Source organism: Anopheles merus, unplaced genomic scaffold (assembly GCF_017562075.2).
Source record: "Anopheles merus strain MAF unplaced genomic scaffold, AmerM5.1 LNR4000007, whole genome shotgun sequence".
NCBI classification, from domain to species: domain Eukaryota; kingdom Metazoa; phylum Arthropoda; class Insecta; order Diptera; family Culicidae; genus Anopheles; species Anopheles merus.
Window position 1 is genome coordinate 530511 of NW_024427587.1, and position 17393 is coordinate 547903.

The following is a 17393-nucleotide window of genomic DNA, read 5'->3' on the forward strand; positions in this document are numbered from 1 at the left end:
ATCGGGCAAAGTACAGAATGAAAGCGTCCTACTCTTGAAGGTGTCAAATCGGTCACTCCGGTGTGTTTGATCCATCAAGTTGTTTAAAAATACGTATTTTGCATGTTGTTTAACTTATTATGTATTATTTTAAAATTTTTACCTAATTAAATCACAAAACAAATTATATTTAAAAAATAAATAAATCCAAATTGCATTGTACTTGAATCAAAAATTTTAAAAAAGGAATTTGAATATTTTTTTATGTAATTAAACTTAACAATAGTGAATTTTCTTACATATCAGTTAAACTACTCGCAAAAAGTATTGTTTTACAGCTAGAAAGCAACAAAATATAAAGTAGGCCCAATTCATTCTGTACTTTGCCCGATTCATACTTCACAAGGCCCGAATAGAAATGACAGTGCCCAATTGAGGGTTTACGTCGCCCGAAAAATTATGTACGGCGACCGATAACGCTTTGACGATGCCGGATTGGCTAGGTAAACCCTGTACAAGTGGACAGAGTAGTAACGACAAGGGCCCCCGGAAAGATGGTTGTTGGGGCTCGGTTGCAAGAGCACCATTTGCCCCCCTTCCTCCACCAGCAACAATTTTAGGGCCTGTTATCGATGATCGTAGGGGTCCCATGGCCACCCCCCTTCCCGCCGGCAATTTAAGTATACTGTTTAATCTCCCAACAGCTGTGTGCCACTACCCCCTCCTCCCGGTCATCAGTTACCCTTTACAGGGGCCTCAACTCGTCTTTCCGCTTAGGTCCCCCGATTCCCCTAATCCGTCACTGTCACGAACACCTTCCTTTCATTGACCAATGAATCATAACATTCCGGAAGAAAACACATTTGGCGAAAGTGTTGCACCTACACGCACACTCACACCTATGCGCAGACGGCTCAACCTATTTGTGTAATCTACACCATACGAAAGCAAAAGCTTAGTGTTACAAAGTTATGTTGAATTATTAGCACGTTCAGTTCGATGGCAGGCCCCAGGGACTGCCAGTGAACTTTCCAGTATGCCGGTTTCACAATCAGCTTGCGTTCTAGATGCCGGCGGAATGGAAAGTTGATTAAAATCAGCGCCGGGCTGAACGTGATAATGCGCATTAGGATTCTGCGCGTTGCACAGCATATCCTCCAGCGTGAGCTAGCGATTCATTAGTCATTTTTACTTGGCAGCGTTTGAACTCATTGCGTATTTTCGGTTTGATTTGTGAAAATTAGACTTCTTCGCCGCAATGTTTGTTAACAGCTTTTTTAAGCGCCACTGCAACTCATGAGGATTGACCACACGCGAGAAAGAGATAGCGCTATGGAGGGAAAAAGCACGGACGACGGCTGACAGCGATTGGCCGTCTGACGCACCAACACAACTAAACCTTCGACAGCCCGCTCAGGCGAAGTGTATGAGGCGGAGCCAGGGACGGGTAGCTCGACGAGCTGCTTGACAAATTTGCCGTTGGAGAGAAAAGGAAGGCATGAGAAAATTCTCCGAACGCCATAATTCTTCCGTCGCTTTGCACAGAGGGTTTTGATTGAAAAAAAGGTGAAAGATTTTTTAAGGCCCCCCCTATGGCAATCGAAGCAGCCCTGACAAGAAAAACGAGATAGTGTGCGGTTGATCGGTCATGTAATCTGTCAAATATTCAAAAAATAAAGTTTGTTTACATTTTGAACCGAACGATAGCTCTCACGATGTACTACGGCGAATGATTAAAAAAAGGCTACATCGGTGATGAAAATGTTGTGTGTAATGTGTAAAATAAACAGCCGAAAAATTATAATTGGCGGTAGAATCGACTTCGCACGCCTGAAAGCAGTTTAGGGTAAGTAAAGCATAGCCAATAATTGTAATATTAAATCAATTAAAGCGGTGTTTTCTATGCAGCTGTTGTGCAACCGTGTTGAGCCGGTGATCGTTAGAAAGAGGAAAGAAAGAATGCCCGCAATTAAACTACACGATGATCGATCATGGCAAACAAGGTAAGTTGATAATGAACGTAATTCGCACGGTATCAAAAACTCCTCGAGTCTATTTTTTTATTAACCATTGTTTGTTTTTTTATAGTTACAAAGCATGCAAAGCTCGCTCGCCGTTGGACGCTTGGACAATTCCTTTCTCTGGTGGAAATCTCGATCGTGGTAATGCCGAACGACTAGAAGCCGTATCCGTGGTCCCGCTCCATCTCCTCCGGCGTCATCCAGCACGACGTGCCGATAAAAGTGTGGTACACCTTCTGCCGCGACATGTCTCCATCGGTGGCGAGCCACGCGCTCATCCGCTATATTTAAGGAGCCGTCGTCGCCGGGCAGTATGATGGCCACCTTGATGTCCACGTAATGGGCAATGCGAAATGTGCACTCAATTGACAAGCGCACAGCAAGATCCAGCAAACGTTACCGACAGTCTTTGTCGCCGTGAAAATGCTTCTAATGCACGGGTGAGTTGGATTATAACTACAAGCATACGTTTTTTTTTCTTTCTTTAGTTTCAGCTAATGCCAGACGAACGATCGAATGACTGTTGCCTCGGAAGGGAGGTCTCATTGCGGATACTGACTTGGATGTGATGCCACCGAGTCGATTGGTCGCAGTTGGCCCTGGTGCTTTGAATGAAGCGACATCGGAGAAGCTGAATGCTTTGTGGACGTGTTGTGTTGTGTGCAGATCTCGATCGGCGAAGTGCTGTATTGATTTTGTGTAGTGATTGTGTCTATATGTATGTTTTAAGTGTGATTGCATTAGTTTTATGCAACTAAATCATGAGCATCGGTTTCTGTATTGAATACTTCGAAAGTATTTATACAAGTGTACAAAATACAGTGTAAATGTGATGAACTAGTTTCGTTTAAAGGTGTCGAACTTTGTACGTTATAGTAGGTCCTTTGTTTTTGTGTGGTGTGTAAACATTAAGTAAAATTGATACCAGTGCTGGAGTGAATTCTTTGCTGAATAAAATAGTGTACAAATATTGTTTTAAAAAACTGTGTGTTTTGTGTATTTTTCGGAAAAAAATATCACTAAAGTGCAAATAGGTAAGAAATCAGTGATTGCGTTGAAAGGAAATTTCTCAGCTACGATGTTCTCCTTTTTTGTTTTTGGCCCGATGTATTCGCTTCCGCATTCTTCATAATGGGCATATAAATGATTGTTCCTAGGTTCCGCTAACAATGTGTTTTAGACGATGCAGTTGCATAATGTGAACAAAACGATAATGTGTAAATATGATGATGTAATTTCCCTGCCTGGTTGTCTGGCTGGCTGATTGGATGGTAGAATGGCTCACTGGCTGGTTAGTGCTGACTAAAATCGGATGCGCTTGGCCCCTCGCCGGAGTGCCGGGTGCATCATACATTGGTGTTCTGTTGCTAGTGCTCGGCTGAGCAGATATTTTGTAATATTTTATCATCGAAAACCCTCACCACTCATTTCTTTCCTTTTTATGCATTTTATATTTTTCATCAGTAGGAGTATCTCGTTTAATTTATTTATTTATTTATTTATTTATTTTTTAGAAATTGAAGTACATAAATCGGTCTATCCGTTTATATCGGTTTCATAAGCCTCTTCAATCGTTTAATGGTCAATCAATCATGGTCAACACTCTTACACTTCTGACGAACGTAACGAACGTATGAACTGAATGAAAAAATATGCTCAGTAATGAATTGTGATATGTTCAAACCCAATTCATAGACAGACCAATTGCATTTGAGTGCAAAAAAAAAATACTGCTTATACATTGTTTCATTTTGGTTGTCTCCCTCTCCATCTCTCTCTTGATAGGAATGCCTGGTCGCTAGCTGCAGCTTCCCATCGATGTAGGCACTCGATCTTCGAGGTTTTACTTCACCTGATCTAGCCATCGAACTCGCTGTGCTTCCTTGCTTCTAGTACCGAACTGAGTGCCGCTTTCGAACACCTTGCTGTTGGGGCACGAGTCTGGCATCTTTACAACATGTCCCAGCCATCGCAAACAGATATGTCCGACGCGCCATACGGCTTCAGTAAGCTCGTGGTTGATCATTCGCATCCACACCCCATGCTCGAATGCACCGCTTAAGATGATCCGGAGGATGCGTCGGCCGTCGTGTTTCGCCGCTGTCCTTTGCATGCTATAAAGTAACACACTTATTCATCGCAGCACGAGCGCAACGTGATACATCGTGACATCATCCGGAAAACTTGCAGCTGGGGCACGGTGGTGATCTGAAGATAGATTTCGGTTGGTCCGTGTATGCGCCGACCTTGTTCCGGTACGACGCTGTGCATTTCGCTCGACTATTTATCGCCCGAGATGGTGCATGGTCAGCCGCACATAAAAACTGTCGATCTATCGAATTTGGGCGTGCTGGCGTACAAGCTGCTGTGCGGTAAGGTCCCGGTTTTGGCGACCACGTATGAGGAAACGTACTATAAAATCATGAAGCTGCAGTTTAAGATGCCGCCAGATATGACGAAGCCGGCGGCCCATCTGATCTCGCGACTGTTCGTTAAGGATCTGGCCAGCCGTATGCCGCTGAAACATGTTGCGTCCATCCCTGGATTCTGCTGCTCGTGCACAAAAAGTAAATAGGAATTGCTGCTACCATGTACCATTTATCGTTATGTTCTCACTAAGTATGTTTATAAGATACCTGTAACTTTTAGTTTTTTAAACCCTATCTCTTATAAGAAGTAGTGGTATTTGAATTGAATATGTACAAGGCAAGTGTAATGACAAGTAATGATAATTGTTATTTGTGTGTTCACTCAAATGTTATTATACTTTCTTCATGTTCAACATCTGTTATTATTTCAATTATTAACAATAAAATATGGCAAAATATTTTTAAGCTATAGATCGTCTTTGTATTGAATGAATGCAATTGATGGGTTTTGCATTATGATGATCAAGACCGTGACCAGCCTCTCGGGGTGCCTTTGGTGCCTCAGTTCTGTATAAAGGAGAGCGTAGAAGGGTATGGCTATATTCTTTTCGGCGCTGCCATGCACCTTTCGGTGCAACGATAAGATAGAGTTAATGTTTTTTTGCACCACTGAAGCACACACCAACCAGCACACACCAACCAGTGATTGACTATCCGGTTAGGTGATACGAATAAGTCTTGTAAGCATTTCCACGTTTGTCGGCTGTAGCGGAAATAAAGCACAACAATTATTTATTTGTTACGATATACATAGGAAGAAAGTGCAACGCTGTGCGGTCCCGTGATACAGTCATCAATTCGTACGACCTAATAACATGCCTGTCATGGGTTCAAACCTCGTACGGTCCGTCCCCCCGTACGAGTCCTAAAAAATCAAAATAGTTAGGTGTTTTTACTTCTCTTTTTCCATTTTGGACATAACTGTTGCCACTAATGGTATGCCTGTACCACTAAATGATTTATCAATGTAATTAAGCTATTGATTACCCACATCAGGATAGTCAGTCCTATGTATGAGGGGGGCGGTCCATACGGGACTTGAGCCCATGACGAGCATGTTGTTTGGAAAAATAGTTTAGTGCATAACAATCAACTTATTTTCCTTCATTGAAGAACAGAGAAGCTGTTGTGGTCCGATCGAACTTAGCCATTCTGTCCATCTGGGTGTGCCACTCAGCGATAGCAGTCGACGGCTTCCGTATGATGTGTGCGTGGAAGGATGTGCGTGAGTTACAGGTCGCTGACCAGACGATTGAGAGAGAAATAGTGCAAAAAAGAGGGAGATCTAACCTGCAGCGCACATGTAGTGAGTATTCTCATTTGTGCGGCTGAGCTAAGGCAAATAGGACAAACGGGCCCGTGCTATTCATTTATAATTAGGGAATAAAGGATTTTATATGTTTGTGTCAATGCAAAGTAATCGTCTTCATCATTGTAGTTAACGTCCATGCATCCGACATCAAAGAAGCCAAAGCAATCAGAAACCGATTGAAGATTTTAAAGCTCGCAGGCCACAGCGGGCATTAAGCACTGTTGTGGAAGGTCAGTGTTTTACGAACAAGAGCCCAACTGAATAGGAAAGGACTGTTCGAAGGGCAGTGGTTAGTACCAAAATGTGATCGTCCTGATGATAGTTTTAAGAGTGTGTTCCTTTAGTCAAATAATTATTGTTTAAAATACGGTCGAGTAAAATACGTATGTTTGTCAATGATAATAAAAGGTCAAGGCTAAGTATGTAGAGAGAAAAAATAAATAAATAAATAAAAATAAAACACAGTCCCCCGATCCTGTTAGTATACGATCGTCAGCAATTGACGTCGCATTCCAGCTAGCACCACGAGGAGGTAGGATTCGGAGTTCCAAGATAGCGGTTGCATAATAATACATCCGCTTCCTGGCATTAGCTAGCCAGCTGGAAAGAGCTCGATGAATTTAAAGTGTTTAAAAATACGAATAACAATATGTTAATACTTACTCAAACTCCTGAACTGATTGGATGGCACGCAAGATGGTAATGAAATTGTTGGGCTGGGCTCGCTTAAGCTGGTACTCGCGTATATATTCTATTAATGCTCCCCGGTTTGTGCCTTTAGATCTTAAAAAGGGCTTGACCCAGCGCCATAAATTCTCGATGGTCTGTGTGTGTACTAATGGATCGCTTGGGTCGACAAAATTTTCGGAATGGTTTATCATCTCGTGCTCATACCCTTTTCCGTCTAATCCGATGTAGGCACGCCAACCATCCGTCACAATTGTCGTTCCGGGGGCCACATTGTTCATTATAATGCCCTGCAAGTTGCCAGCGTCGCGTTTCTGAACCAGCTCCAGAAAAATCTCTTTTGTCTCCCGACAAATACCACCGACCAGCCAAACCTGGTTGTTGTCCGCGATCCGTCCTCTGTGGTACTTCCGTTTGGTAATGACGGACTCGTCGATCTCCACAGTGAGCCCTTCGCCTCCGATCTGTTGTCGGTGGGTTTCCACATATTCAACGCTTATTTCACGGAGTATTTTGAACCATTTTAGAATGGCTGTCTTACCTACAATGAGATAAAAATAAAACAAAACAAAAAATTTATCAAAACCGACTGATTGAAAAAAAATACTAAAAATAAATTACCGGCTGCACATTCAGCTTCCGCAACCATCCGCGTCGTATTTCGAGACCACTCAGAGGTTATCTCCATCAACTGGGATAGAGACAGTCTCGAATTTTTGAAAATACTATCCGTGCGGACAGTACATTCCCAGCCGGTGCAGCTCGATGTAGGCTTGCAAATCCATTTGCAAGCATTGGAGCGCTTGGTTACCTTCAGCTTCATTTGTCTCTTGCACTTGCTGCATTGTTGCGTTGGCGGCAAGAGTTCCGCTTCCTGCAAAAGACGAACCAACCCTTCCTCATCCGCGGTTAGCTTCTTCAGGTCACTGGAATTTTTGACTGCTGCAAATATATCCATGGTAAATGGTTTGTCCTGAAAATAAAACTTTCAAAAAGAGAGAATCTTTAATCTGTACACCACTTTGTTGATCAAAACATTCAACTACATACGGAGCAATATTTTCCCGCGCGATCTACACTTCCACACATAACCGATTTTACTCATTCGTTAGTACAATACATTTAAACACACTCAACCGATATCGACGATTGATTGTGTGGTTTGTGAAGTAGTGATGTCCTGCTCGACCCGCACCAACCGGATTGGAGACATCCGGAAGCAACTCGGAGTCGTTCGAAACGACCCGTAAGATTCAAGGAGGTTCAGTAGGTGCAACGATTCCGGAAATCCGGTAGGTGCAAGAAAGCAGTCTCGATTCCGACACGTTGGTGCATTTCGGGTCGGGTCAAGGTAGGTTCAATACTCGACCAGAAATCGCTGCACCAACGGGTCGAAGTTGCTTGTCACCTACTCATCATTCGGGTCGACCCGAACTCGTTACACCCGCGGGTCGGAATCGATTACAGCGCATAATAATGCAGCGCTGCGCATAAGGTGCAGCGATTGCTGGTCGAGTATTGAACCTACCTTGACCCGACCCGAAATGCACCAACGTGTCGGAATCGAGACTGCTTTCTTGCACCTACCGGATTTCCGGAATCGTTGCACCTACTGAACCTCCTTGAATCTTACGGGTCGTTTCGAACGACTCCGAGTTGCTTCCGGATGTCTCCAATCCGGTTGGTGCGGGTCGAGCAGGACATCACTACTTCACAAACCACACAATCAATCGTCGATATCGGTTGAGTGTGTTTAAATGTATTGTACTAACGAATGAGTAAAATCGGTTATGTGTGGAAGTGTAGATCGCGCGGGAAAATATTGCTCCGTATGTAGTTGAATGTTTTGATCAACAAAGTGGTGTACAGATTAAAGATTCTCTCTTTTTGAAAGTTTTATTTTCAGGACAAACCATTTACCATGGATATATTTGCAGCAGTCAAAAATTCCAGTGACCTGAAGAAGCTAACCGCGGATGAGGAAGGGTTGGTTCGTCTTTTGCAGGAAGCGGAACTCTTGCCGCCAACGCAACAATGCAGCAAGTGCAAGAGACAAATGAAGCTGAAGGTAACCAAGCGCTCCAATGCTTGCAAATGGATTTGCAAGCCTACATCGAGCTGCACCGGCTGGGAATGTACTGTCCGCACGGATAGTATTTTCAAAAATTCGAGGCTGTCTCTATCCCAGTTGATGGAGATAACCTCTGAGTGGTCTCGAAATACGACGCGGATGGTTGCGGAAGCTGAATGTGCAGCCGGTAATTTATTTTTAGTATTTTTTTTCAATCAGTCGGTTTTGATAAATTTTTTGTTTTGTTTTATTTTTATCTCATTGTAGGTAAGACAGCCATTCTAAAATGGTTCAAAATACTCCGTGAAATAAGCGTTGAATATGTGGAAACCCACCGACAACAGATCGGAGGCGAAGGGCTCACTGTCGAGATCGACGAGTCCGTCATTACCAAACGGAAGTACCACAGAGGACGGATCGCGGACAACAACCAGGTTTGGCTGGTCGGTGGTATTTGTCGGGAGACAAAAGAGATTTTTCTGGAGCTGGTTCAGAAACGCGACGCTGGCAACTTGCAGGGCATTATAATGAACAATGTGGCCCCCGGAACGACAATTGTGACGGATGGTTGGCGTGCCTACATCGGATTAGACGGAAAAGGGTATGAGCACGAGATGATAAACCATTCCGAAAATTTTGTCGACCCAAGCGATCCATTAGTACACACACAGACCATCGAGAATTTATGGCGCTGGGTCAAGCCCTTTTTAAGATCTAAAGGCACAAACCGGGGAGCATTAATAGAATATATACGCGAGTACCAGCTTAAGCGAGCCCAGCCCAACAATTTCATTACCATCTTGCGTGCCATCCAATCAGTTCAGGAGTTTGAGTAAGTATTAACATATTGTTATTCGTATTTTTAAACACTTTAAATTCATCGAGCTCTTTCCAGCTGGCTAGCTAATGCCAGGAAGCGGATGTATTATTATGCAACCGCTATCTTGGAACTCCGAATCCTACCTCCTCGTGGTGCTAGCTGGAATGCGACGTCAATTGCTGACGATCGTATACTAACAGGATCGGGGGACTATGTTTTATTTTTATTTATTTATTTATTTTTTCTCTCTACATACTTAGCCTTGACCTTTTATTATCATTGACAAACATACGTATTTTACTCGACCGTATTTTAAACAATAATTATTTGACTAAAGGAACACACTCTTAAAACTATCATCAGGACGATCACATGTTGGTACTAACCACTGCCCTTCGAACAGTCCTTTCCTATTCAGTTGGGCTCTTGTTCGTAAAACACTGACCTTCCACAACAGTGCTTAATGCCCGCTGTGGCCTGCGAGCTTTAAAATCTTCAATCGGTTTCTGATTGCTTTGGCTTCTTTGATGTCGGATGCATGGACGTTAACTACAATGATGAAGACGATTACTTTGCATTGACACAAACATATAAAATCCTTTATTCCCTAATTATAAATGAATAGCACGGGCCCGTTTGTCCTATTTGCCTTAGCTCAGCCGCACGAATGAGAATACTCACTACATGTGCGCTGCAGGTTAGATCTCCCTCTTTTTTGCACTATTTCTCTCTCAATCGTCTGGTCAGCGACCTGTAACTCACGCACATCCTTCCACGCACACATCATACGGAAGCCGTCGACTGCTATCGCTGAGTGGCACACCCAGATGGACAGAATGGCTAAGTTCGATCGGACCACAACAGCTTCTCTGTTCTTCAATGAAGGAAAATAAGTTGATTGTTATGCACTAAACTATTTTTCCAAACAACATGCTCGTCATGGGCTCAAGTCCCGTATGGACCGCCCCCCTCATACATAGGACTGACTATCCTGATGTGGGTAATCAATAGCTTAATTACATTGATAAATCATTTAGTGGTACAGGCATACCATTAGTGGCAACAGTTATGTCCAAAATGGAAAAAGAGAAGTAAAAACACCTAACTATTTTGATTTTTTTTTTCATGAATCAGACTGACCAAACCTTTTTGCAAGCTAGTTCCATTTCTCACACAACAATTTTGGTAGATGATAGAACACCTTCTGTTAAGACGGAAGCACTTTTACCGTATCCATCACGACAACGCAGCACTTTCTTTCTTTTTGGCTTAACGACGCGAACATGTCGACCTGTACAGGCTTTCGAAACTGATTTGGTACCACGCAGCCGGATAGTTGATCCTTGCTACGGGGGGACGGACCGTACGAGGTTTGAACCCATGACAGGCATGTTATTAGGTCGTACGAATTGATGACTGTATCACGGGACCGCACAGCGTTGCACTTTCTTCCTATGTATATCGTAACAAATAAATAATTGTTGTGCTTTATTTCCGCTACAGCCGACAAACGTGGAAATGCTTACAAGACTTATTCGTATCACCTAACCGGATAGTCAATCACTGGTTGGTGTGTGCTGGTTGGTGTGTGCTTCAGTGGTGCAAAAAAACATTAACTCTATCTTATCGTTGCACCGAAAGGTGCATGGCAGCGCCGAAAAGAATATAGCCATACCCTTCTACGCTCTCCTTTATACAGAACTGAGGCACCAAAGGCACCCCGAGAGGCTGGTCACGGTCTTGATCATCATAATGCAAAACCCATCAATTGCACTCATTCAATACAAAGACGATCTATAGCTTAAAAAATATTTTGCCATATTTTATTGTTAATAATTGAAATAATAACAGATGTTGAACATGAAGAAAGTATAATAACATTTGAGTGAACACACAAATAACAATTATCATTACTTGTCATTACACTTGCCTTGTACATATTCAATTCAAATACCACTACTTCTTATAAGAGATAGGGTTTAAAAAACTAAAAGTTACAGGTATCTTATAAACATACTTAGTGAGAACATAACGATAAATGTTACTGTAGAATCCTGCCCGTTAGTTCGGTGCTGTTAATAGTTCTCTGTCCAACTGTTTATTCCAAAAAGCCCCCTTCTTTGCTTTGAGCACTTGCTTATATACGCTCTCATCAATTCCTCTCCCTCACAATTCTCTCTTTGAGCCAGTGCGCTCAGCGCTCATCCACTCATGCGATCCTCTCTCTTTTGTTGAACTTGTACGCAACTCTACATCCCTTTTCTACTCGGAAGTGAAATATGTACATTACAAATATATTTTAATTATTATTACTTAAAGCAAGAAAAGAAAAAAAAACTAATCATTATACCTATTTGGGATTTTTCGAATGCGCGTGGGACGTTTAAATTCCTTCTTATCCTTTTGTTGCTGTTTATGTTGTGTACTTATTGTATTGTTTTGTTGCGTTTCTTCGTCACAAACCTTACTTAAATGAGCCACGGGCCGGCGATATTTTACACCTGCACTACTTACAACTACCGTATCATTTCCTACTTTTCTTAACACCTTAAATATCTCAATTCCATAATTTGGCTCCGATTTTCCTTGCTGGTAATGCCATACCCGCACTCTATCTCCTACTTTAATTCCAGACTGTTTGGATTTCCTTGATCTATCTGCGTAAAGTTTTCCTTTCATTTTCTTTATAGCATCTCTTTCCTTAACTTCACTATCACGATTCCAAACCTCTGTAGTTCTTAACGATGGCAATAGGCCTTTGATTGGTCTTCCAGTGAGTAGTTCAAGCGGAGCTTTTCCCGTTATGGAGTGTGGAGTGGTGTTGTACATATTTTCATATTTTATAATTGCTTCGCGCCAATCTGTTTTTTCTGCTTTCGCAATTCGCAAAGCACGAAGTATACCTCTATTATTCCTTTCCACAAGTCCATTCATCTGTGGCCAATACGGTATTGTGTGAATTATTTTTATATCTTTACGTTTAAAATAGTTTTTAAATTCTTCACTACTAAAAGGTGGCCCATTGTCACATCTAATTGATTCTGGATATGATTGATCCTTGCATATTGTCTCTAAAGCCTCGATAGTCTTACTTGCTGATGTAATTTTCATCTCAATGATTTTTATGAATCTGCTGTAGTAATCGACAACTACCAGAAACGTTCCATATTCCTTAACCGAAAAAAAATCTATTGCAATATCCTGCCAAGGACGATCTGGCATTTCTTTTCTAATCATTGGTTCTGCGTGACCCAAAGGTCTCACTGCTGCACAACCAGCACAAGCTTTTACAAAACATGTGATTTCTCGGTCCATATATGGCCACCACATTCTTTCCCTAAGTTTTCTTTTCATAGTTTCTTCGCCAGGGTGACCTATGTGAGCTATCTTTAGGGCCTTTTGACGCAATTTTTCAGGTAGAACTAATCTATCGTCCCTAACTACAATACCCTGCACTATTCCTAGTTCTTTACTAAATGCCTGATAGTGTGCTAGTTTTGGTTTCCAAGATTGATTTTCAATTGCTTTAATGACCTCTCTCATTGTTTCATCTTTATCTGTTTCCGCTTTAATTTCGTTTAACGTAATTGCTTCAGACTCGCTCTCAATGGTATATACATAATGTTCAGAAGCTTCATCAAACGATTTATCTTTATCTGAATTAGGGCATAATCTTGATAAACTATCTGAAATATTAGATGAGCCTGGAATGTATTTTACTACAAAATTATATGGCTGTAGTCTTAAAGCCCAGCCTTCCGCTCTAGAACAAGCTCGTTTGCCGCTTTGATGCTTTCCTTCAAATATATACTCTAATGTTTTATGGTCTGTAAAGATGGTAAATGTAGTACCAAACAAGTATGGATAAAATTTTTCAACAGCCCATACTACTGCTAACGCTTCTCTTTGCGTTTGTGGATAGACCTTTTCAGGTTTCGTCAAGCCTTTTGATGCAAAGCTTATAATCCTAGACATGCCTTTCTTATTCCTCTGGGTCAACACGGCACCTAATCCTGTTGGAGAAGCATCAACATACAGTTCCGTGTCCTCTTCCGGTTTGAAAAAACCCAGTTTACGTACATTATTCGACAATTCCAGTCTTAAATCATCAAACGCTGCTTCTTGCTCTTTTCCAAATACTTCTATTTCTCCTCTGACGAATTTTCGTAATGGTTCTGATCTACTTGAAAGGTGATGAATAAACTGCCCAACAAAATTAACTAAACCTAAGAAGCTTCTAGTCTCTTCTTTTGTTATTGGTTTCCTAAAGTTCTTTATAGCCTCTATTTTAGCTTCTGTGGGACCAATACCTGACGCACTTATATTGTAGCCGAGGATTTCCAATTCTTTTACTTCTATAGAACATTTATCCTTATTCAATGTAGCATTATTCTTTCATAGTATTTCTAACACCTGCTTTAATCGACTATCATGTTCCACTTTATCTTTTCCTGCAATGACTATATCGTCTATGTAGATTACTACACCAGCTATTCCTAGAAGCATTTGCGTCATAATCCGCTGAAAGATCTCTGGCGCACAATTTATTCCAAACATCAATCGTTTAAAACGCATTAATCCTTTGTTTGTCATAAAAGTGGTGATTCCTCTCGAGTCTGGATGGAGTTCTACGTGGTGATAAGCCGAAGTTATATCAAGTTTTGAGAAAATCTTACATCCTTGTAATTTGTTCAATAAAGTTTCGATAACTGGAAGTGGAAAATGCTCTCGTTGTATGGCTTGATTTGGATACTTCATATTTATGCAAATTCTAATATCGTCTTTGCCCTTTGGTACCACCACCATTGGTGATATCCATTCGGGGGGACCATCAACTGGTTCTATTATATCAGTTTCTAACATCTGTTGAATTTTACTTTCTACCTTTTTCTCCAGTGCAATGGGAATGCGAACATAGGATATTTTCTTCGGCGGAACTTCTTTGTTAATAGATAATCGAATCTGAATACCGGGGAATTTCGGAAATGGTTGACATCTTTCCTCAATATTTTGTACTTCCAAGCCTACTTTCAAAACTTTTAATTCCTCAGCCGTCACTTTACCTAACAACGACTTATTACTGCCTTGCACTACAATGAATTCAGCGAAAGTTGTAGGTTTACTCTGATTAATTGATATTACTGCTTTAAACTTTAAAATTAATTTCAGAGGCTGATTACTAGCGTACGTTGTGATTTGCTTATCGCAATTGTAAGATATATCTTGAATGTTTGCCTTTGATTTTTGTAATTCTAACCATACTTGTTCTGTCACTGTGTTTACTGATGCACCGGAATCTATTAGGAAAACTACATGAACCGTATCTAACATGCATTTAACCATTTGTCCAATAGTCGCGTCGTGGTAAAAATCTAATAAGAAAATAAGATATCATTACAAACACCCATACAGGATTCTACTAGCCCTCTCAATTGTGATATAATACCTCATTAAGGCTGTCCTTTTCATTCGCTTCATTTCGTTGATTTTGTTCTCGTCGATCCGTTGGTTCATTCTTTGCTCTCTTCCATTGATAATTGTTTTTGACCGAGTTCCGTCCGTCTTTCTTACAAACTCTACCAAAATGACCTACTCGTCCGCAAGAGTTACATCGTGCTTTACGCGCATAACACTCACTTGAATCCCCACTGTGTCGCCACGAACCGCATCGATAGCAGCTAGACTCACGCCATTTCCTTTTTTCTGTTACTGGCATTGATTTTACATACGCTATTGATGATTCCTGTTCCTTATCCTTGATCTTCATCTTTTGGCCTATCAGAATTTCTCTATTGATTGCGTAATTAATGAGTTCATCCAATTCCATCGTATTTTCTAACCCTTTATCTCTTACTCGCTCATCCTTTGCTCCTACAGTTATTTGGTGTGCTATTTCTTTTACTATTCGTTCGTGGAAATCGCATCGTGCAGCTTGTGTCCTTAGTCGCAACACAAACTGGTTGAACGATTCTTCATTTTCTTGTTTTAGAGAACGAAAAAGCTCCAACTCGATGCGTTCGTTTCTCTTTCCCAAAAAGAAATGATTTAAACGTTTAATAGCATTGTCGTACTCCGGAACTTGTGGTTGCTGAAAGGGTATTACTGCTGGACTTGGCTGTTCTTCTCCTGATACCGGAGCCAAATTGAAGTAAATTCTCTGCAATCCTCGACCTCCACGTGCCAGCATGTACGCCAACTTCTCATCTTGCGTATTGATCTTTTTAAGCATTATTATTAGCTCAAATGCTCGGTGCCACTCCTCCCACTCACGGCGTAAATCCGAAGCATCCACCGACTCATTGAACGGTTGCAATGGCCAATTTTCTTCCATCTACAATGCAACGAGAAAAAAATAAAAAAATAAAAGGATACCTTAAATAAAAATAACTTTAACAAAAACCAAAAGAAAGAAAAAAATAAATAAATAAAAGGAAAATCCATTTTTACTGTCTTTATGCCACAATAACTAATCCCATGAAAAAAAAAATTATTATTTTTTTTTTTTTAACCGCTATAAGCATGGGGAGCAGAAAAAAAACACACACACACACACACACACACACAAGATAAAATAAATTATTCACGAAATCCATACACTCACACATCCGCACATGCACACGCATACACACATATCCTCAAAACACACATAATGTGTCCAAGAACACACATCGTAAAACTGTTCCCAGATTTATCTGATTATTCCCAAATGACAAGCCAGTACAAAAGACTGTGTCCAAAATTGATACATTATTAATGTTCTTTTGTTATCTGTCTCCAACGTTCTTATCCAACACACTTCACAGTTCCTTTGTACCGCACGTGCCGCTTTTCTTCTTTTCTTCCTATTCCCTGTCATCCAGATTTTGGCACCAAGGTGTTTACCGCAGTTTGTTTTGCACTAGTTATTTTGTCGCCGGCTTCTCCTCCTCTTTTTTATTCTTTGTCTTCTTTACCACCATATTCGACCACACACGACTCGGCAGCAGCAGCTGGTTTTGACCCATTGTCTTATCTTTCTTCGAATTTCAACTCAGTTCTACCACTTCTTTGTTTCCGTTGAAATGTATTCTCCTCTTTTGTATTGTAGGTTATTCCACTGGTATAATGTGGATGCATACGTGAATATATATATATATATTTTTTTTAACTCTTTTTCAACTCACTTACACACGCACGATTGCCACCAATTCCAACTTATTTGTTTTTCATATTATTTCAATCACGGTTAATTCCACCTTTTTGTCGTCTCATTAGAACGCAATACTAATTTTCATTCGCTTCATCACTTTCTAACATAACTTCACGGCCCTTTTCCTCCCTTTTTTCTGGTGCTGCGGATAAGACCGGCCTCACGAATTTTGCTACGGAAACCCCGGACTCTTTTAGTTACTTCGGTATTTCACCGGCCTTAACTTCAATTTAGCTACGGTTTTCCCGGACTCGTTTTATGCTACGGATTCAACCGGTCCCATATTTTGCTACAGAAATTATTTCTGGATTCATTTGGGCGCTACGTTTAACGGACTCAACCCATTATAGTACTAGTTTTCCGGTCTCAATTTGTGCTACGGATTTTCAACTTTTTGTACATGCTGCGGCTTTGCCGGTCTCATGATCCAATCTCTCTCACTATTACGTTTTAACGGACTCAATTTAACATCGTATTGACTTTCCGGTCTCAATTTATGCTACGGATTTCCAACTTCTTTTTTTTTTTTTTTTGCGTGCTGCGGCTTTTGCCGGTCTCATAACTCACTTTCACTTCGTGTATCGCTATTATGGTATTACACTATGTTAATTGAAGCTCACTTTTAACCAACTATTACGCTTTTGAAAACTTCACAGTACTTCGGATAAATCCGATCTTCCATTGTATATACCTTTCCTTTATTTTAACAAAATTTTCACTACCGACTGCGCCAATTGTAGAATCCTGCCCGTTAGTTCGGTGCTGTTAATAGTTCTCTGTCCAACTGTTTATTCCAAAAAGCCCCCCTTCTTTGCTTTGAGCACTTGCTTATATACGCTCTCATCAATTCCTCTCCCTCACAATTCTCTCTTTGAGCCAGTGCGC

General features: G+C 41.1%; 2 protein-coding genes across 4 annotated transcripts; one reads left to right on the plus strand and one right to left on the minus strand.

Moving 5' to 3' along the window:
* Positions 1–3474: 3474 nt before the first annotated feature.
* Positions 3475–4822, plus strand: LOC121600823 (aurora kinase A-A-like). The gene is made up of 2 exons (XM_041929594.1): positions 3475–3622; positions 3786–4822. The coding sequence occupies exon 2, from the start codon at positions 4237–4239 to the stop codon at positions 4573–4575; it is 339 nt and encodes a 112-aa protein (XP_041785528.1). The 5' UTR covers positions 3475–3622; positions 3786–4236; the 3' UTR covers positions 4576–4822.
* Positions 4823–13723: 8901 nt separating this feature from the next.
* Positions 13724–17393, minus strand: LOC121600829. 3 transcript variants are annotated; one of them, XM_041929599.1, is made up of 3 exons: positions 17200–17393; positions 14766–15650; positions 13724–14691 (listed from the first exon to the last, which is right to left on the minus strand). In XM_041929599.1, exons 2-3 carry the CDS (start codon positions 15648–15650, stop codon positions 14644–14646), a joined length of 933 nt encoding a protein of 310 aa, XP_041785533.1. In that variant the 5' UTR covers positions 17200–17393; the 3' UTR covers positions 13724–14643. The 3 variants fall into 3 exon arrangements, with proteins under 3 accessions (XP_041785533.1, XP_041785535.1, XP_041785536.1); XM_041929601.1 differs by having other exon boundaries at positions 17076–17393; XM_041929602.1 differs by lacking the exon at positions 17200–17393 and adding an exon at positions 16487–16515.

Coding starts and splice junctions, on each gene's coding strand:
- LOC121600823 (XM_041929594.1), top strand. CDS start 4,237: ATGCGCCGACCTTGTTCCGGTACGACGCTGTGCATTTCGCTCGACTAT.
- LOC121600829 (XM_041929599.1), bottom strand. CDS start 15,650: ATGGAAGAAAATTGGCCATTGCAACCGTTCAATGAGTCGGTGGATGCT. Junction 14,692..14,765: donor AAAAGGACAGCCTTAATGAG/GTATTATATCAC, acceptor TTTTCTTATTAG/ATTTTTACCACGACGCGACT.